General features: G+C 35.3%; 1 protein-coding gene across 2 annotated transcripts in view; it reads right to left on the minus strand.

Moving 5' to 3' along the window:
* The window catches only part of LOC150107706 (ubiquitin-like modifier-activating enzyme 6), a 701,981-nt gene that overhangs the window by 80,226 nt on the left and 598,959 nt on the right, over positions 1 to 22,796 (minus strand). For both annotated transcript variants that reach the window (XM_090391479.1, XM_090391480.1), the window contains exon 30: positions 5,010 to 5,124. In XM_090391479.1, coding sequence (XP_090247605.1) covers positions 5,010 to 5,124 — 115 coding nt within the window. The remainder of the gene's footprint in view (positions 1 to 5,009; positions 5,125 to 22,796) is intronic.

A 22,796-nucleotide genomic window follows, 5' to 3' on the forward strand; every position in this document is an offset into this window, starting at 1 on the left:
TTCGGCCCCTTGCCACACCTCTGGGAAAAGTCAAAAATGGTTGTCTGAAAATTTCTACGACTTCACCAGTCCAAATGTTTGGCCTCCAAACTCCCCAGACCTTAACCCCATGGATTATTTTGTATGGGGCGCAGTTGAAAAAGACACCAATCGCACTTCCAGTAATACAAAAGCCCAGTTAATGGATAAAATTAAAACAGTTTTTGCGGCCCTTCCCAGGGAGACTGTAGCATCAGCTTGTTCGAGGTTCCGAAGCAGAATTGAAGCTGTGATCGATGCTAATGGTGGTTATTTTGAGTAAATCTTGTTGATAGTATTGTAATTAACTCTGCCTGTAATGTTTTTTTGTCAATTCATTAAATTTAATAGATACAAAGAAGATTTTCTTTTTCCTTGCGAAACTGTCAAATTTATCCCGAACACCCTGTATATATATATATATATATATACCCTGTATATATATATACAGGGTGTTCGGGATAAATTTGACAGTTTCGCAAGGAAAAAGAAAATCTTCTTTGTATCTATTAAATTTAATGAATTGACAAAAAAACATTACAGGCAGAGTTAATTACAATACTATCAACAAGATTTACTCAAAATAACCACCATTAGCATCGATCACAGCTTCAATTCTGCTTCGGAACCTCGAACAAGCTGATGCTACAGTCTCCCTGGGAAGGGCCGCAAAAACTGTTTTAATTTTATCCATTAACTGGGCTTTTGTATTACTGGAAGTGCGATTGGTGTCTTTTTCAACTGCGCCCCATACAAAATAATCCATGGGGTTAAGGTCTGGGGAGTTTGGAGGCCAAACATTTGGACTGGTGAAGTCGTAGAAATTTTCAGACAACCATTTTTGACTTTTCCCAGAGGTGTGGCAAGGGGCCGAATCCTGCTGCCATACATACGGCCTACCATTGGCTACTCTTGTTATCCAGGGCTTGACTACAGTTAGCAACTCCACGAACAAAGCCCGAATTTCCAATGCCAGGGTTCTTCAACACCTGTTCCTGCAGATTTGCGAGGAATTCTGCTGTACGAACGCAATCAGATCGTCTGCTAGGGATCTTTCTTCTTGCTACATCCTCGTAGTCACCATTGCAAGTCTCTAGTTCATGCCTGATTGTTTTTACTGTATTCAGGGAACATTGGGCAGCAGTCGTAATATCCTTATTTTGATGGCGGGCACAAATCATCATGATACAAGTTATTCTCTTCCATGATTCAGGTGGGTTCCAGCTATCCATCCTTTCTGACATCTTGTATATGAATGAAGAAGGGTCCAAACTTTTAAATGAAGAGAAGTGTGTGTTAATACATGTAACTTACGGAAAAATATAATTAATTATAAATATGTCAAATTTATCCCGAACACCCTGTATATATATATATATATGGTAAACTCAGCATTTGGGAATGAGGCTTTAGGCTGGACTCAAATGAACAAATGGTGGAAACATTTCAAAGATGTCCAAACTTCAGTCGACGATGATCCCCATTCAGGACAACTGTCAACATCGAAAATTGATGAAAATGTTGCAAAAGCTCATGAAGTCATCTGTTCTAACCACCGTTTAACCGATTAACTGTTAAACAGTGTTCTAAACACTGTTTAACTGAGGTAACTGAAGAAGTAAGCATTTCAAAATCTGTCTTCATGAGATTCTTATGCAAAATTTAGGTGTGCATTGCATTGCAGTCAAATTTTTGCCTCGCCATTTGACTAATGATCAAAAACAAATTCAAGTTGATGTAAGCCAAGAACTTTCAGTCGTGCTTATGAGGATGAAAAGTTTTTTAAAAACATCATCACTAGTAATGAGACATGGGTTTGCAGCTATGACTTCAAAACAAAAGCTCAATCATCACAGTGGGTGTCAAAAGGGTCACCATGACCCAAAAAAGTGAGACAAGTGCAGTCAAATGTCAAAGTGATGATGACAATTTTTTTCGATTCTGAGGGCATTGTTCACCATGAATTTTTTCCAAGGCAAGACAGTGAACAAGGAGTATTATCTTGAGGTAATGTAACTTCTTTGTGAGGCTATCAAAAAAAAAAAAAAAAAAAAAAAAAAAAAAAAACAACCCTGATGCTTGGAGGGAAAAACCGATGGATACTTCATCATGATAATGCACCTGCACACGCATCATTACTAATCCATCAATTTTTGGTGAAACACGAAACAACATTTGTTCTACAACCTGCTTACTCACCTGACCTCGTACCAACAGACTACTTTATTCCACAAATTAAAATTGATGTTGAAAGGCTGAAGTTTTGAGTTGATTGACTTGATAAAGAAAAAAATAGCCAGTGGAACTGTGCAATATCCAAAATGTTTCAAAGGATAGAAGAAACGTTGGCAGCAGTGTATACAAAGTGGAGGAGTTTTCCTTTACTTTGAAGGAAACAAGACCAAATAGCCTCTAAGTTAGATAGGAAAAATTTTATTTAAAGTTCAGGAATTTCTCAGACAAACCTCATATACTCTTATGACCTGAACCAGTGGGAAAACATTACTATGCACAATAAAACAGTGTATGAAACTTTACTTATTCCTCCCATCTTCTCTCTGAATTTGTGAACGTTTTTATGTTAGAACATGGTGTTAATAATAACCAGTCCATGTCCTGAGCAGAAATCTAGCAGGCACTTACATTGTTATTAGCTTTTGCCCTTTCATCCAAATTTTCCCAAAACATTCTTATATGTCTGGTAATCATTTCCTAATCTGCTTCTGAAATAGAGAGACTTTATTTTCCTGATTCTTTAGTTAGTCAAATATCCAGAAATGGGAGTGAACCATTGCACACCAATTCATATGTAAATTTTATGTTAAAGTGTTGATGATTCAGGTACTCAAGGAAAAGGAGAAGTGTAGTTAGTCCATGGTTCCAGACTAAGAAATATCAATATACCTTTTTCATAATTTTGGTTTAAGATGATCTTCTTCTAAGACCTTTTTTTCAAAAGAGGACTGACATGGTCTAACTATAGGCAGTCCTCTTTTGTCAGTTTTAGCAAATCTTTAAAAAAATTAAAAAGGTCCTAGAACACGAGGGTAGTCTGAAAAGTTCTCAGCCTCACCCATAGATGGCAACACTATTTTCAAGATTTTTTTTTCTAAGTTGGTACATCTGTAATACGCAGCCATGTGAAATTGCAAGTCTTTCTATCAAGTAGTTTGTTTTATACAGCTGTCTGCCACAAAAGTGTTGTCTGTACCCTTGAGGTGGATAAAATTGAGTATCGTGCGGTTATAAAATTCTTTGTAAAAGAAGGTTTAACGCCAAAAGAAATTCATTCGAAGTTCATAAAAGTTTATGGGCACTCTTCTCCTTTGTTTTCGACAATTAAGAAATCGGCTGCCAAGTTTGAATGTGGCTGTATCAGCCTTGAAGATAATCCAAGGGAAGGACATCCAAAAAGTGTAACACCACCAGAAATCATTGGTCAAGTGCACCATATGGTATTGAATGACTAGTGAGTCAAAGTGCATGAAATTGATGAGACTACAGGCATTTCAAAAATAATGTGTAGGATATATTTCGCATGAAGAATTGCAAATGAAAAAGTTTTACACAAGATGGGTGCAGCGTTTGCTCACAGCAGATCAAAAATGCACTCGCATGAAAATCTCTGAACAGTGCTTCGAGCATTTTAACAAGAATAAAACTGATTTCGTGCATTGATTTATTACTATGGATGAGAATTGAATTCACCATTGCACACCAGAATCCAAACAGCAGTGAAAATAGTGGACAGAAGTTGGTTGCTCAGTGCCAAAGAAGACAAAGGTGGTTCCATCAGCAGGAAAGGTCATGGTCTCAGTGTTTTGGGATGCTAAAAGCATTTTGTTTATTAATTATCTTGAAAAGGGTAAAACAATAACCAGGGAATATTATTCCGATCACTTAACCAGACTAGACAAAAAAATTCATGAGAAAAGACCCAGTTTGCAGAAGAAAAAATCATCTTTCATCAGGACAATGCACCAGCCCACAAAGGTGTTTTGGCAATGGGAAACTTAATGGATCTGCACTATGAATTGTTGGAACATCCACCCTATTCCCCAGATTTGGCTCCCTCTGACTTCTATCTCTTCCCAAAACAAACTCTTCCTCACTGGGCAGTGTTTTTCTTCAAATCAAGAGGTGATTGCAGCTGTAGAGGGGTATTTTGCAGATCTTAGTGAGAACCACTACAGGGATAGGATAATGGTTCTGGAGCATCGCTGGAATAAATGTATTAGTCTTAACGAAGATTATGTTGAAAAATAAAAATAATTTTGAAATTATAAATTCGTTTTTTCATTGTTAGGCTGAGAACGTTTCAGACCACCCTCATATTAGGGTCTCAAGGCTTGCTATATAAAGATAAAAATGTTCAGAATATTCTATACCAACTGATGCACTGATCATTCAGTAGTTACCTAAACAACATAATTATATCAGTCTTTATTAAAATATTAAATACAGACATGATAAAATTTACATTTTTTTTTTTTTTGCTTACAAACTCATATCTGTAGGATAGCATCATCTAGTATTAAGAACTGGATACACTAAATAGAAATAAGTAATCTAGTTATTGACAGATTTATTGATATATCCTAATTCCACATTTAAAAAAATCTAGTAATTTACTCTTGTATTTAGATACTTTATTTTCTTTATCCTTTTATGTGTTCTGAAATGGGTATGCATCAGGAGAAAACCAGGACACAGAATAACACTGTTAACAAACATAACCAATCCCAATCAGCTTGAAGGCTGTTTGTTAGTACTTAGAAAGTACTAACAAAAAGTCAAAACAAACAGGGTGTAAAAATAGAATTGGGAAAAGGTCCGCTTTCGAAAGCATGTGAGCTGTTTCATTTTGGACACCTAAGAAATGTGCCAACGATATGGTCACTGACTTGCAATTTCTCAGCTATCTTACGAGCATTTCATCTCTATAGACTATGATAACTATGCTACATTAAATGATTCTAAATTCCTCTCACCATTTGATAATTCTAACATCTGTTTAAAAGTGTTAAGGTATTCCTCAGTATTTAACATATTTATTGTCTTCTTTGATGAATCAGGCTTTTGTGATCCTTCATCTGTTGCAATCACCTAGAATGTAAGTAATTAAATACAACATTCAATTAATAGTATTTAATAAATTGTAATAGGGAAAATAAAATTTAAATAATTCAAGATAATTTTGTTCTTCACACAGTTGACAATTATTGACTTTGAGATTCAATGTGTGACAAACAATTAATTCTGATTCATAAAAGCTGAACATTCTTAAGAAGAGGAAGGAAATGACATTACTACTACAAATGACCATTGAACCATGCCACAGCAATTAGCATATCTGTTTAGAAACCCCAAAACACAATATCCAGTACTCACAGAATTTTATCTTATTTCTGATTACAAAAAGAACATTAAGAAAATTATATTTTCTTGTAATTTTCTTATATTTGCTTAGTGTAAAAGGACAGCATCTGTATCCTCAAGGAAGGGGGAGAGGGGAAAATTGAGGCTACTGTGATGGCATACATGAAACATTTACATTGTTCCTAACTTTCTATCATGTCATATATTTATTTGCACAATCCCTTAATCGTATTTATAGATATAATGCATAAAACTTTTGCACAATTTACAAAATATTACCTCCATTATATTCAGAAAAATCAAATAACTTTTTCGGAATAAGATAGGATAATTTGCAATAGGAACAAAGAAACAAGAAAGACAGATTCTGAATGGCAGTTAAAAAAAAATGATCTGTGAGAAAAGACCCACAAAGATATTTTGGCAATGGGAAACTCAATAAATAAAATAATCAAAAAAATTTATTAACCAACCATAGTAATGATGTACTATAGATTTGGTAGTAGCAGTGGAGACAGAGAGCTGTAGAGTATGTGCCCTCCCTCGATAAGTATTTGGGCTCACTGGAGGTGTCACGTAATAATAATAATAGTAAAAATAATAACCTTTCGTGAGTAGGAGACATGAACATTCAAATTCAACACGCTATGTTGCCTATGTGTGTTTTAGTTTCCAGCATGCTACTTTCCTGATTATTATTATTATTATACAGGCACCTCCTGTATAGCCTGTGTAGCTCAGTGGATGTGGCGTTTGCACACCACCGCGCTTGGCCACACGAAGGAAGGGTTGGTTTCGAGTCTAGTCGGCGACTAGAGGAAATTTTTCTAAGCCTTTTTTCGACCGGTTCCCGAGTTAGTCGATCTCTGGCATGGGCAAGCAGGTTTTTCCTCCCGGAAACTCGGGTTTTTCGTCCTGTAAACTCAAGAAAATCGACTGTAGAACCCACATTATTTCAGACATTAAATATAATGTGTTAGGGTCAGGGACCACGAGATGGCGGCACATTTCAGCCGTCTCTCTTCACTGCGTACCGCTTAATTAGTGATAGCCTTGGGCCATCTGTCTCTGATTGGGTACCAGTGGAGATTGAACTACCCACTCAGCCTCCAAAAGTTAGATAGGGCTAAATGGCCTCGCCTACTCCCCGTATACGGGAATAAAAAGGCGTTAGCTGATTTTTTTTTTTTTTTTTTTTACAGGCACCTCCATGGAGTCTGAAGACTCATCATGGGAGACCCAAAGGCTTAAAGCTTTTGAGTCAGAAAATAAATATCAATTTCTCTAGCCATACAGGCTAGAGAAATCAAAGTCTTTCTTTTATTAGAAACATCTGCATCAAAAAAATAACCTTCTTGATCTAAAGACAATTTCAAGTAGAGTTATGTGGGCAAATTACACAATGAGAAAGTGGACAATAAAACTTATTTGTGCCTATGGTCGCACAAAACATTCTTCTTTTGGAGAATTTTTTGAGTTGTTAGAGAAAGCAGCTGACCAAAAAGTCCTTGTTAGAGCTAAACAGTTAGATAGGAAATTAATCTTGGCACATAAGAAATGGTTTGAGAAAATTTAGAGAAAAGGGCAAAGCTAGTAATAATAATTACCTGCTGATTTCTTGATACATGGATTAGTCATCACCAACACCATGTTTCAACATAAATATGTACCCAAATTCCATGAAGAGAAGATAGAAGAAAAAGAAAAATCTTATTGCTGTATTATCACTGCCAGAGATATCATCAGTTTTAGGATAAAAGATGATACAGGGATTTGATATTGGAAGTAATTATCACTCAGTTTTAAGCAGGATAAAAATGAATATCAAATTGAAAATAAAAATATGTAAGAAAGTTTTTAAAATAATTAAAGTTGATCAACATTTACAGATGAATTATACACTCAACTATACAAACAGTATTCAAAAAAAAAATCTGCAAACAAAAACCAAACCTTGGAGTCTCAGTGGCAAACTATGACAAAGTCAGTGGCATGTGGTGAAGTTGTTAGCAAGGACTTAAAAGAGGCAGTCCTGAAAAAGAAGAATATATGTCGAAAGTTCTTCTAAGCAAGTAAGTTTGTTAATAGATGCCAGAATACAGAAAAAAAATAGAGATATCATCAGTTTTAGGATACAAGATGATACAGGGATTTGATATTGGAAGTAATTATCACTCAGTTTTAAGCGGGATAAAAATGAAGTTATGGGAGGACTTCGGTAAGAATTCAGAAGGCAAATATCAAAAAAGGGACAATGTTCTGGAGATTACTGAGAAAAAAAAAAGCTTAGAAAGGGAAGAAATAATACAAGGCCTGGGCAGCTGAGTAGTTAATGTACCCAATATCCAATCGGCAGTGTGAGACCTCTGAGATTACTGCCTGCTTATTTGGAGGTCTAAACCAGACCAAAAAAATTTAGCCTTGAATTTTATCCAAAATTTGAAACACAGGGAGGCAGCTGAAGTATATGATAATCAAAAAGAAATGCTTAAATACCAGAATGGGAAATAGAAGTTTCACAGTAACTACACTGTGTAGTTCAGAACAACTGGTCAGAAGGATGAATTTTTCCCTACTGAGTGTTCCAGATATAATTTATGCAAGCGTACTTGAGAGAAAGTTAAGAAAATTTGTACAAAGGAAACCAGGAGTTGAAGAAGCTGGGTTCAGGCCAAATAGAGGATGAGATCAGATTTTTCCTTAAGTTCTGTGGATATGAAAAAGAGCTTCTATAGCTCACTTAGTATGACGAGTGCTTTGGTTGGAAGGACCCATGCAAATCCAATCTATGACATGCAGGACCTTTTTCAAGTCTTTTCAATCAAATCAAGTTAGTCACTCTTATAAGGAGGTAGAAGGTTTTTCTCCTGGAAACTCAGGTTTTTCATCCTTCAGAACAGAACACAGATCTACAGGAATAAATACTTGCCACAAGGGGATACAGGGGAGGCATACCAATGGATTGTATGGAACCTTTCTCAATTTGTCTAAGAAATCCAAATATTTTTTTTATAAATGAGCAAGACTTGCAAATATGCGATTTCAACAATCCACTGATCTTATGGTGAGCTTTGATATAGAATCCCTATTCACCAACAGGTGAATAGGGATATTCACCTGTTGGTGAATATTCTCTTAAGGAGACACTGAGGCTACTTTCTGAAAGTAGCCTCAGTGTCTACTCCTCTGCTCTAGCCAATTTTTATTTAGAGAATCTAGAAGACATCCTTTTTTCATCCATATACCCTCAACCTTCATTTTGGGTATGGTATATTGATGACATTTTTGCTGTGTGGCCTTATAATAAAGAAACTTTACCAATGTTTTTAGCTACTATAAGTGCTTTGTCCTCATATCAAATTCACTAGAAATTGAAAGAGAAAACAAATTATCCTTTCTAGACTTTTTTCTCATCCACTCACCATCAGGTGATTTAACCACATCAGTGTACTGAAATCCCACTTTCATTGGATGTTATATTCTTCGGCCATCTGCGCACCATCCTTCTCAAAAGACAGGAATTATAAAATCTTAATTCGACGGGCTAAGACTAATTGTTCAACTCCTCATCAATTACAGGAAGAATTCTCAAATATCAAACAAACAATATATGAAATTAAATGGATTCTCAGAAAGATCTACACATCTGTTTGACTCCTACAAACCTAACCTAAACAGTAAGAAAACAGTACACTGTGTTCCAATCCCACATATTTCAGGCATTTCAAAAAATGATTTTCAGAATTCTGAAGAAATATAATTCAGTGGCTACTTTTATCTTTATCAATAAACCCTCAACTTCGTTTTAATCCTTTACCAAAGCAAAATAATGTTTTGCATATGAAATATATTCACATCTGAGCTACTTGAATACATAGAGGCTAATGACTTCACATCACTTGCCTTAGTATATATTCCATAATGCAAAGTACATCCCCCTTTGGACGTGTAACCAAGTATATAATTTCTTGGTAGCTTTAACGTATAACAGAATCAAGGTAAAAAATTTTCAACAACTCTTAACTTGTTTTCCCCCCCCCCCCCTCTTCAAAAGATAAATGCTCACCAATGTCTCTCCTGGGTATATACCAAGTTCCTATGACTGCTGTCTATCCTACTTTGGACAAACTGGATGCTCAACAAAAAAGAGAATACAAGGACATCAATCATATATTTACTACAGGAAATCTGATAAATCAGGATTGGCTCAACACAGAATAGACACACCTTCCACAATATTCTTTGGTCTGAAATACGGCAACAACATTGCCGTCAATGCAAATTCGAACATTTATTTAAGGAGAGTGCTGAGGCCTTGCTTCACTGCATAAACTTGAATTGGAATGATTGACTATCTTTATTAAAAATATGGCAAAGTCTGATTACAGAAGAACACATCATTAATTTTTTTTAAACTTGCTATTAAAATCACAAATGGTATTTTATGAGGTCAAATTCTCAAGAAGCTAACAAGATGCTGTATCTACTGGGTGATCTGTAGAGTATGACATTATAAATTATTTTAATAATTTTTTTTACAGCTATAATTAACCTTTTCCTCAGTTATAATACTGCTGGAAATATAACATCACGACTCTTTTTATTTCAAATAAATCCATTGCTTGCATTCTACCTTGTAATCAAATGTCATTGCCACCAAAGATGGCCTGTAATCAGACTGAAATATATGGCCGTCCAATCAAATAAATATTACCTTTGCCTTGTGTTTTCATGTAAATAATTCATATAATCATAGATTAATTCAGAGGAAAATTGTTCATGAGAGATGAAATTTCGGAGAAAAATCAGAGGATCAAACCAATGGCAGTGGCGGAATCATATTAAAAATGAAGATATTTGGAAGGACATGACATTGTTGGCATTCAAGAATGCATGAGAAGAGCTAATATAAGATGGAACACTCATTTAAACAGAATGGGAGAGGAAATGTTAGTAGAACTGGAGCTGATGCAAGATGGCAGAAAAGACCAAGAAGAAAACCAAGATATAGGTAGATTGGTACAGTTGGAGTGCTCTAGAAAACAGAAATATAAGATCTGACAATAATGGAGTGCTGACAAGTTAATTTGGAAGAAAATTACTGAGAGGAGATTAGTGGTGATGTAATTTGATCATGTTTTATCACTGTACACACCTTGAGGGTGGTTTATCTTATGAATTATGATTATCTATTACATGATACTAAGAATCCATCCCTCAAACATTGTTTATATATTCACGTGTTTAAAAATTTAGAAAAATTAAAATGATGAGAAAATAGCTATTTAGATATTGCTTTGAACATACACAAGCTAAGTTACAAGTGGATGATTAATCCCATGTGATGTGTATCAAACTGGCCACAGTGCTGATTACTCATTATATTGCTCACTTAATAACATTCATCAGCAAGATGTCAGTGATAACTTACTTTCAGTGACACCTTGCCTACCAGAAAACAAAAGTGTGAAAATGTATTACTTCAGAGCACCGAAGCCTTCATTGGTGGGATTGGTATTAAAAAATTTTCTCCCATAGAATTGCATAGTATGCAAAAGTAGGAATTGGCTAATTTAAGGAAATTGTTATTGCCTTTCAGGGGTACACAAAAAATAATACGTAATGGTGGAAATGGCTTCATTTCCACTATTTTAAATTAAGCTAGGCACTGAACAAAAGTGTCAGTATTTATGCTTTTCGTAGTTGGTGTGACTTGGAAAAAAGTGTAGTGTTTGGTTTCTAGATAGCATTTGTGGATGCCCAGTGAATAGATGATTACCTTTTACTTTTCATGGGTGGGTTTAGCATTAAAAAATATACTTTAACTTTTCCAGTGTATGTGACTGTTCTAACAGTGCTTGATGTTAATTTTATATTTGCAAATGGAAAGGAGCATCCAAAGGAAAACCCATTTTGTAACAGTCAGTGACTAACCTGGTAATCTGGGTTGGAAAGAAAAATGGCAGGAAAGCAAAGGTTGGTCGATTGGTAGAGCCTCTGCTACTAATGGATCACACAAAAAGTAGAGCAAGTTTGAGCACAGTTAGTAGTTGAGTGGATCAGTCGTTCGATGCTGTTGGTACACTCCATCGATGAATCTTTGGACTCCCTGGAGGTGTCACATAACAATAATACTACTAGTAATAATTTATTTTCAGCCACCTCCCGAAAAAACGTCATTTTTGAGGAAATGAGATTGAATTTTTTTTTTTTTTTTTAAAATGTACACCGGGAGTTTCATTTTTTCTTTAGTCCATATCTTTTATTTGTTCTTTTTTGTATGATTCCTAATCGATAGTACTTATGCATGTACACATGATAACACATGCATTTTGTGCAATCTCAGTGAAAACCATTGCAACCTGCTCACCACCATGGATATTCTCTGAAGGTTTATCATGGTGATGATGTATAACATTCAGAATCCATCCATCATCCCTTTCAGATCGTTTTTTTTTATTTTTTTTCTCACAATTAGTTTTGTAATGTTGGAAAAATGTTTGGAGAGCATCTTCATACAGTACAGCATAGCTTTTAACTGCACCCAGTCAGAGATGACACAGAAACTTGAAGTGTCACCTTCTTAATCATGCTGTTGAGTTTCTGTTTGGTAAGTAGTATAATTTGAGATTATATGGGAGGTGCATTTTGCTTAAATAAGGATTCATAACATCGATGAAGTGTATCATTAACAAAAAAAGTATGGTATATCACTGTTGATAAATGATACAGTACAATCCAGTTAATTAGGTCAGTTTATTGGACAGCCATTTATTTGGGACAAATCTTAAAAAAAAAAAAAAAAACCAAATGGAGAATTTTAGCAAGGTTTTCGTTGCTTATTTGGAACGTCATGCCATTTAATTAGGGCTTTAGGTTACCACTCTGAGGAAATCGCTTGTAAATGATTGGTTTCAGGTTTACTGACAAAAGGAGAGAGCTAAGCCAAACCACAGCTTGTAAATGACTCATCAGTTTTGTTTCCCCCCAGCTATTTTAGATGACACTGTAAGGAAATTTAAATGTTTTAGCTCTTTTAGAAAATTTAAATATATACTTTGCTATTGTGATATATCTGAATAAATGATTTTTTGTTCAGTAAAATGTTAGTATGTCTTATTATATATTCTTAACTTATTATATATTTTAACTATATTTTTATATACAGGAATACCTCGATTATTGCGATTTATAATTTGATACCAAAATTCCAATTATTGCACTACAAATTTGAATTATCGCGGCCACGAGATGTAGCCCATATTAGGTTACATATGCAACCAGTTCGAGTCGCCACTCTCCAGGTATCGCTCTCTTGTAGCGCTTCGTTTTTATCCGACGGCACCTGCTTAGCACTCACCAATAACTGTCCACCCTTGCCTGAAGTACATGTGGATATTTATTTCTCTTCTTATTTACCCCTACAACGAATGCTAAAAGAAACATGGATGATATCAAGTCTACAGTTATCAAGAAGAAACGTAAAGTGATCAGCTTAGAAGATAAGTTGCATATGATAAATAAGTATGAAGCAGGCATAATCAAAGCCAAAATTGCAAGAGAGTACGGTCTAAATGAATCGACTGTTCGCCATATTTTAGATCATGCTGCCAACTATAAGCAACTAGGACAAAGTGCATTGACCTCATCTGGGTCCCAAACTACGAGAAACAGAAGTCATCTTATGATTGAAATGGAAACGCTATTGTCAGTGTGGATAGAAGATTGTAACCAAAGAAGAATTCCTCTTAGTCAAATGACTATAAAAACAAAAGCACTGAATTTGTTTGAAACTTTAAAAAGAAAACAATCAAAAAGCGAAAATGATTCGGCATCAGTAGTGGAAGAAACTTTCTCTGCAAGTTCAGGGTGGTTTGGTCGGTTCAAAAAGTGATCAAGCATTCATAGTGTTCGTGTACAAGGTGAAATTACAAGTGCTGATGAAAAAGCAGCAGTTAGTTTTCCTGGTGAATGGCAACAGATCATTGAAGAAGGAAATTATACCGATGATCAGATATATAATGCTGATAAAACAGGCTTATTATGAAAAAAAAACCACTAAAACATTTTTAGCAAAAAATGAAAAATCACAGCCTGGCTCCAAGGTTTCGAAGGAGCGTGTAATACTTTTACTATGTGGCAATGTTTCTGGAGATTACAAGATGAAGCCTCTCTTCATTTATCGTTCACAAAATCCTCGCCCGCTTAGAAGTTTAGATAAAAATTTTCTCCCTATTCATTGGAGATTCAATAGAAAAGCCTGGATGACAAAAATTATTTTTTGAGGATTGGTTTAAAAACTGTTTTTGTCCTGAAGCTGAAAGCTACTGCAAGTCATTAAATCTTGATTTTAAAATCTTGTTGATATTAAATAATGCACCTAGTCATCCAACAGCACTGAATGATTTGTGCGAAAATGTAAAAGTTATTTATTTATCACCTAATACCACTTCCATCATCCAGCCAATCACATCCTTTAGGGCATATTACCTATGAAGAACTTTTTCACAAGCAAATGAAGCTATGACTTTGACAGAATTTTGGAAGGCATTCAATATCAAAAATTGCATTGAGAATGTCAAGGAAGCATGGAGTGAAGTAACGTCTAGCAACCTGAGAGCGATGTGGCAAAAGATTATTCCTCATTGTGCAAATGATTTTAAAGGATTTGAAAATGAAGTAACCCATGTTATCAATGACATAACTAAGCTTGGCTTCGATCTAGGACTAAAAGAAATTGAAAAAGGTGATGTTCAGGACCTGTGTCAGTCACATGATAAGGAGCTGGATGATGAAGACCTAATTAACCTCGAGAGAGAACGTGCTTATGATGCTCAAATCGATGATAATGACGAACAAATTGATGTGGCACTGAAGGAATTTACCCTCAAAGAAATGGACGAAATGTTTAGAATTGCTGAAAATTTTAAAGAAAAATAATCTTGAACGGCGATCCTAATGGATCGCCGTTCAAGATTATTTTTCTTTCGAGCGATCAATGAAAGTTTGTCAGGAAATTGAAAATTCCATCCGTTGCTACCGAGTTTTATATGAAGAAAAAAGAAAGAAAAAATTCCATCAGACAACTCTACACCAATTTTTATCCAAGAAAGAATTAATTGTATGTACTGCTTATATATAAATAATGATTAAAAGAATAATCTTAATTTTCTAATCTTAATTTTCTAAATGTTAAGTAAAAAGAATAATCTTTTTACTTAATATTTCTGTTGAAATGTTAAGTAAAAAATGCAATCATACTGATAGATACCTTCATGCTTCATCCCATCACTATCCCCCACAAAAACTTGGCTTGGTATTATTTCCACCTTAGCTCACCGAGCCAAATCTTTACTTACAGAAGAAACAGAAATTGAAAATGAACTCCTTTTTCTTAAAAAAACTTTTATTAATAATGGTTTCTCTCCTAAGAAAATTGACAAATTTCTTTCCCCCAGTTACTGAACTACTTCTGAAGATACCTCTTCCCCCAGAGCCTTCATCTCTTTGCTTTATATCAGCTCTCTTTCATCAAAACTGGCAAAAATTCTCAAGATTCAGAACTTGCTTCACTACGCAACCAAAACTTCGTTCAATACTTAGTAAACCTAAAGAGAAACATCTTCCAACTCAGTTTCCTGGAGTGTACAAGATTTTATGTGACTGTGGGCCATACTATGGCCAGACTGCTAAATCCATCCTTCTACGTTTGGAAGAACACCGTAGCGATATCTCCTATAACAGGACTAGAGCCAGCGCTCTCTCTAGCCACGTTCTCTTTTCAGTTAACTCAGATGAAGGCCGCCAACACATTGTGAACTGGACTCAAACTTCTAACATCTACAGGGTGTTCGGGATAAATTTGACAGTTTCGTAAGGAAAAAGAAAATCTTCTTTGTATCTATTAAATTTAATGAATTGACAAAAAAACATTACAGGCAGAGTTAATTACAATACTATCAACAAGATTTACTCAAAATAACCACCATTAGCATCGATCACAGCTTCAATTCTGCTTCGGAACCTCGAACAAGCTGATGCTACAGTCTCCCTGGGAAGGGCCGCAAAAACTGTTTTAATTTTATCCATTAACTGGGCTTTTGTATTACTGGAAGTGCGATTGGTGTCTTTTTCAACTGCGCCCCATACAAAATAATCCATGGGGTTAAGGTCTGGGGAGTTTGGAGGCCAAACATTTGGACTGGTGAAGTCGTAGAAATTTTCAGACAACCATTTTTGACTTTTCCCAGAGGTGTGGCAAGGGGCCGAATCCTGCTGCCATACATACGGCCTACCATTGGCTTCCCTTGTTATCCAGGGCTTGACTACAGTTAGCAACTCCACGAACAAAGCCCGAATTCCAATGCCAGGGTTCTTCAACACCTGTTCCTGCAGATTTGCGAGGAATTCTGCTGTACGAACGCAATCAGATCGTCTGCTAGGGATCTTTCTTCTTGCTACATCCTCGTAGTCACCATTGCAAGTCTCTAGTTCATTCCTGATTGTTTTTACTGTATTCAGGGAGCATTGGGCAGCAGTCGTAATATCCTTATTTTGATGGCGGGCACGAATCATCATGATACAAGTTATTCTCTTCCATGATTCAGGTGGGTTCCAGCTATCCATCCTTTCTGACATCTTGTATATGAATGAAGAAGGGTCCAAACTTTTAAATGAAGAGAAGTGTGTGTTAATACATGTAACTTATGGAAAAATATAATTAATTATAAATATGTCAAATTTATCCCGAACACCCTGTATGTGTGCTATGATGAGCTCGAAAGAAAGATTGTCGAATCTAGAGAAATTTCTCTAGATTCTTCTCATATCAACAGCAGCCTAAGTTTCAATCTCTTTGATGCACACATTGCCTCTGTTCAGTATAGGCGCACTCACGACAGCACATAGTATATGTTTGTTTGGAACTCAAGCTCGCATTTTGTTTTCAAACACGCTACTGTCTTTTTGTACTTGTTTTGTTATTACAATTTTAAGTCTCTGTAATTCTTTATATATTTCTTTGATTGTGATACCGGAAGATGTTGATCTATTCAACGAAACTTGTTAACTAGTAGTATCTTTTTAAATATACCATGTCATCTTTTTATCTCTCGGTAATAGTCATTAAAGATTTTTGAAATACACACACACACACACACTATTATTAATAATAATATTATTATTATTGTGTGTGTGTGGTTCCCACCTGCAAAAGATTATTAGTAAGCCTATAGTACGTTTGTACCATGGGTGGGCTAGGGATTCCCCCCCCCATTTTTATCGAGTTGGGGCATGAAAGTTAATTTGTTAAAAACCAAGTACCTAGTAGTTGAACGTGACAGTGCAATGGATCTTGAGTTAGAGATAGGAACTATAAAATTTGTGGTTGCCTTCAAATATCTTCGCTTCACGATGCACAAGTCTGGCCAGTGTGAAGCATGTACTGGCCAGTGAGCATGTATTAGAACCATGAATGGTATTTTATGGAATCATAAGGTCTCAAGGAAAACTAAGAAGATGCTGTATCATTTGAATATAGCATAATGGCCTATGGATGTGTGTGTTGGACACTCACCAACAGCCGGAGGAAAAAAGTGTAAGTTGTGGAAATAATTTATTTCAGATGAAGTATGAGAGCTGACCTGCATGAATGGTCTGAGAAATGCACATATTTGAACAAAGATGAAAGCCTGTTATGCAGAGGATAAAGGCATGTGCTATGAAGTGGTATGGACACATCCAGAGAAAGACAGAAGAATGATGGCCATTGAGAATTATGAACTGGTCACCCCATGGAAGAAGAAAAAGAGGAAGATCAAGTGATTACATGGAAAGATACCATTGTGAGAGTGATAAACTACAGAGGCTTATGGGATGAGGACTGGAGGAAATCATACAGAGTGGCATCTGAGAACAGGCAGCTGCTAACATGTGGAAAGCTTGAAAGAAGGCGATCAATTTTATATATATTTTTGTGATTTTTTATTTTTACACAGTCTAGAAATCCTGCTCTAGAGACCAAACACTGAACTTTTTCAAGCCACTTCATTGCTACAATAAGCAGGGTGGTGGTGGTGTGGCCTCACACCAGGTGATGAAATTCATGTGAGACCTATACACAATCACAAACATCCATGGCCACAGCGAGATCTAAATGCGTGACCTGTTGGTTGGAAAGCATGTACACTAACCACTTGGCCAACCAGGTTGCAAAGAATAATCTATGGAATAAGAGAGAAATAAGTCAAAATATTAAGCTAGCAGTACAAAAGGCAGTGATTAGATTAACTTTAACTTATGGATCTGAGAGGTTGGTTAGAAATAAAACATTTGATCAGAGACCAGAAAACCAAAGACATGAGAATTCTGAGAAGAGTTAGGAAAGTGAACAGATGGCATTAATTTCAGTCATATTAAAATGAAGATATCCGAAAGAAAGAAACTTGAGATTGTTAATATTCAATAATGTGTGAGTATAGATAATCAGTGGTGGTGAGGTCATTTAAAGATCTGATAAATAGCAAGTTAATCTTCTTGGCTTCCCGTATTAGGCAACTGTTTGCCTGTAATGTTTTCAAGGGCTTAAAAAAATCTGCCCATCTCCTCCTGGATCTTCCTCTTGATCAGTGTCCCTTTGGTTTATATTTCTAGGCAATATTTGGCCATCTGTCCTTATTCATTCTTTCCACATGGTTTTTCCAGTTCTTTCTATAGTTTGTGATGTCTTCTGTTATGTTAATTATGGATAACTGTTTTCTTATTTCTTATCTTGTCTACTCTTTTATATCCTGCGAGTGGTCTTAGGAATCTCATTTCTGCAGCTTCCACTTGTCTTTTATCTCGTTCTCCCCCAAGTCTATGTTTAATTGTCATATTTCAGAATTAATTTTGCTATTGTTTTATATAGTTTTATTTAGGTTGTTCTAGACATCTATTTACTTAAGTGTCTGTTCAAAATTCCAATGATTGCTAGGAATTTTTGCTTTTTATATGCAATGTCAATTTCTCCATTGGAACTTTTGTAATTTCCTAGATATTTAAATGTGTTCACTTGTTCTATTGGTTTGTTGTGGATGACTAGTTTGCATCTTTTAATTTCTTTACTTGAAATGCTATTAATTTCATTTTATTTATTGAGATTTTCATGTCATACAGTTCTATTGTTTTGTTCAATAAGTGTAGATTTTTCTGTAATTGGTCTTCATTTTCAAAAATAACTTGATCATTAGCATACAAAAGGCTTGTAAATTTTTTATTTCCTATTTTAATTCCTCACTCTCTTGAAATTTTTTCCACACACACACACACACGTTTAAAATTATTAACAGACTTAAACACTGAGAAAAAATACAAGAGATTTAATAAGATTTCGCTACTAGTTTAATTGGAAATGCATCATCAGATGAATACAGTACCATGGAGAAAACAACATTTTAAAAATATATTGTACTTTAGACAAAAGAGAGTTTAGAACAAGTAGTAGTTGTGTTTGAAATTGAGTCTGAATGTTAGTTCTAGCATGAAGCACTGTGGTGTGAATGATATCATGAGTGCGCCTAAACTGGATTACAGTGCTATCTGAATCGGTAGGCTGTAACTGAGATTGCTGTTTAGATGGGCAGGGTCGAGAGCGCTATTTGTTTCGATTCCAAGATATATCTTTCTAATTCATTGGAACATTTTAGGATGTTTGAAATTGAGTTCCAGTCTATTTGATGTTGTCGTCCTTCAACATTGGTACTGGCCGGGAATAAAATGTGGCTGGATAGGGTACTAGCACGGACTCTGTTATAAGAAATGTGACGTTGGTGTTCTTCTAGGCGGAGAGAGAGATAAACTTTTCTGTCTGGCGATAATATGGTTTGCCACAGCTGCAAATGATTTTGTATACTCCTGGGAACTGAAGAAGGTTGTGTTTTACTTTAGGTTGACTGAGGTAAGATTGGAGTTTTGGAAAGGTGGAGAAATATGTTTTAACATTAAATTTCAGCAGGATTTTCGCTAGTTTAAGAGAAAGAGAACTTATATACGGTAAGAAGATGTAGGCTGTTGGGTTTGAGTTATCTTCATTACTATGTTGATTACGTACACTAAGATGATTATAGATATTTTTAGGAGTAACCATTATTTAAGAAAGCCCTCAGAAATTAGAAATTATTTCCACACTAGCCCATCGGGCGAGATCCTTGTTGTCAGAAGAAACGGAACTTCAACAAGAACTTAGTTACCTCAAAACGACTTTCTTAAATAATGGTTACTCTCCTAAAAAAAAAAAATATATATATATATACAACTTCAAACATCCATAAATGCTCCAATGAATTAGAAAGACGTATCTTGAAATCCAAACAAATAGCTCTTGACCCCACCCATCTAAACAGCAATCTCAGTTACAGTCTGCCTGATTCACATAGCACTGTAATTTAGTTTTGGTGCACTCATGATATTGTCGTGACGTTCTATTTTCATGTTGTGTTCTAATTTACTATCTTGTTTCAAGTCACTCTTATAAATAAAACAACTAATTGCGAATTGATCACCGATCCAAAAGTAGGGAAATTTATAATTATACTGCGCCACCCTATTTTTAGATTAGTCTATATAAAACAGTAGGATTAATTCTTAATTAAGTTAGCAGTCTTCTCATTAGGCCGAAATATTTATTATTCTACTTGGGGCACCCGCAAGATTCGAATTTTTTTGTGAACGGTGCAATAAAAGGGAGTTCAGGCAAACACAATATTTGGATTAACAAAATAAAACATTTAATATATGATATATAACAAATACAAGAATTCTACTTTTAAATGAAACAATACAAATAACTTAATACAACTTGCTAAGTCACTGATTCCAATTCAATGTTCTCAACTTTAACATGCAATTCACAGCTTCAAAATTACAAGTTTTCTTAACTCAAGTTAATAAAATAAAACTTCTCGTATGATCAGTCTGCACACATCTATCAGTTGTACTTAATGTTTAAATTCACAGCAGGCACTAATCGAGGTAGACAATATTCCAAGCAATCTTATTTCGGACCTTGAACTTCGAAGATACGCTATAGTTAATGTTAGAATAAATAAACATGTATGACTACTCTTACCAGATACAATCTTCAATGCATCAATTTATTGCGAGCACACTTATGAATTAACTTATTTGAGCTAGCGGAACACATTAAATAAAATTCTTCAACGCTTTAACTGAACTACTGTTAATCGCGCTTCACTACTCTAAACAACAGCAATAAGGTACTGATATCCTTCCTTGTTTACTTTTCTGCAACTAGATAAATTCATTATAATTCTTCTCAGGGCAGCACAGAATTAAGACGTAATACAAGATTAACTGGAACTAATCAGAATTTCCCATTAAATGTCCAGTTCTTTATTTATCCGATTACGACATCAATTTTTCCTCTATAACAACAGTTGATTTCACTTGCAGCTGAGTATAAGTTTCACTACGTTTTCTGCTCATTTCTAAACACTATTCTCTTGAACTTCTGCCCTAAAGAATTTATAATTTTTCTTTCACTTCCTTGCTTATATCCTACTTTCCTTCAGGCTGTGCAAAACTCTTCCCTTTTCTCTCATTAAAATTCTTATTGCCTCCTTTCTCCTTTTTGGTTCCAAGGTCACGCACTCTTTGACTCGTGCTTGTTTATTTCATGCGTCTCCATGACAACGCATGAACGCAAACATTTCGCTAATGTAATACAATGCTCTACTACTACATAAGTGATTACATAACGTTTTCACAAATAAGAATAAACAGAATATTTAAACTACTTAATCAGCTCTTTCATTACGTATACAATTATTTATAATAACACTTTTCGTTACTTTACATATATATTTTAGTTATCATAAATTTCTACACATATTATTATTTAATAAATTAATAGTAGGTTAAATTTAGAATAATTATTTAAATAGTAATTCTTAATTAAGGAACAATAAATAATTCTTATACAAATTATGATTAATATATAATAAGCAATGTTAAATGTGAATGAAAAAAAATAAATTATACAACATAGTTTCATTCACAATTTAACAATATCATTCACACGTGCAGTGCTTCATGCTAGAACTAACGCTCAGACTCAATTTCAAACACAACTACTACTTGTTCTAAACTCTGTTTTGTCTAAAGTACTTTTAAGATGTTGTTTTCTCCATGGTACTGTATTCATCTGATGAAGTCAGCATTTCCAATTAAACTACTAGTGAAATCTTATTAAATCTCTTGTATATTTTCTTGGTGTTTAAGTCAGTTAATAAATTTAACATGTCAATTACTCTGTAAATAACACACACACACACACCGTATTTTCTGGTGTATAAGAAACACTTTTTTACCTTAAAAATGGGGTGCGTCTTATATAATGAAGATTGTTTAATCTTTTCAAAGTCATATGCACTCCCTTTTATGTTATTATTATTATTATTGTTCCGGGAAACTCCAAGGAGTCGACAGACTCATCGAGGGAGGCCCTAACATCATGTCAAGAACAACTATTCGACATTCATACAGTATCTATCATACCTCGCCTTGAACTCATTCACAGTCGTAGCAACCACAACAGACTCTGGAAGCTTATTCCACTCATTCACCACTCTCCAAGTAAAAAACCTAGCTCTAACACCCTTGTCAACCACGCTCTTGCCCAGCTTCCATGCATGGCCTCTAGTCCTCCCACCACCAGTCTTATTTTCAAAAATATCTTCTGGATCAATCTTATAGAAACCCTTCAGTAATTTGAATGTCTCAATCATATCACCCCTCCTTCGCCTATCGTCCAATCTCTGCAACCCACAAATCTTCAACCTATTCTCATAAGGTTCATTCCACAGACCTTCTATCATCTTGGTCACTCGTCTCTGGATCCTCTCCACTTCCTCCCCATCACAAAGAAACCCTGGTGCCCATAACTGGGCACAGTAGTCCAGATGGGGTCTTATCAAGGCTCGATACAGAGGAACAAAAACTTGTTTGTCTCTGCATGTTAAAGTATTTTTCAGAAGCCAAGTGATTTGATGGGCTGATTTAGTCACTTTTGCAATGTGCGCCCTAAACTTCAATTCCCTATCCACCAACACTCCCAAATCGCTGGCCTCATCAATCTCCTGGAGTATGGTTCCACCAATGCGATATACTGCTGCTATTCTTTTCACCCCAAAGTGCATAACCTTACACTTTGCCACATTAAATTGACATCCATTTTTCCTAGCCCAGCCTTCCAAAATATCCAAATCATCCTGTAAAATTTTGACATCCTGTGCACTCACAATTGCTCTACCCAACTTTGCATCATCAGCAAACAAGTGAACACTTCCTCTCAAATCCTTTCCTATATCATTGATGAACAAATTGAAAAGCAGTGGTCCAAG

This window comes from Typopeltis vanoorti, chromosome 4 (genome assembly GCF_054136105.1).
Source record: "Typopeltis vanoorti isolate ZY-2024b chromosome 4, IOZ_Tvanoo_1.0, whole genome shotgun sequence".
In the NCBI taxonomy this organism is placed as follows: domain Eukaryota; kingdom Metazoa; phylum Arthropoda; class Arachnida; order Uropygi; family Thelyphonidae; genus Typopeltis; species Typopeltis vanoorti.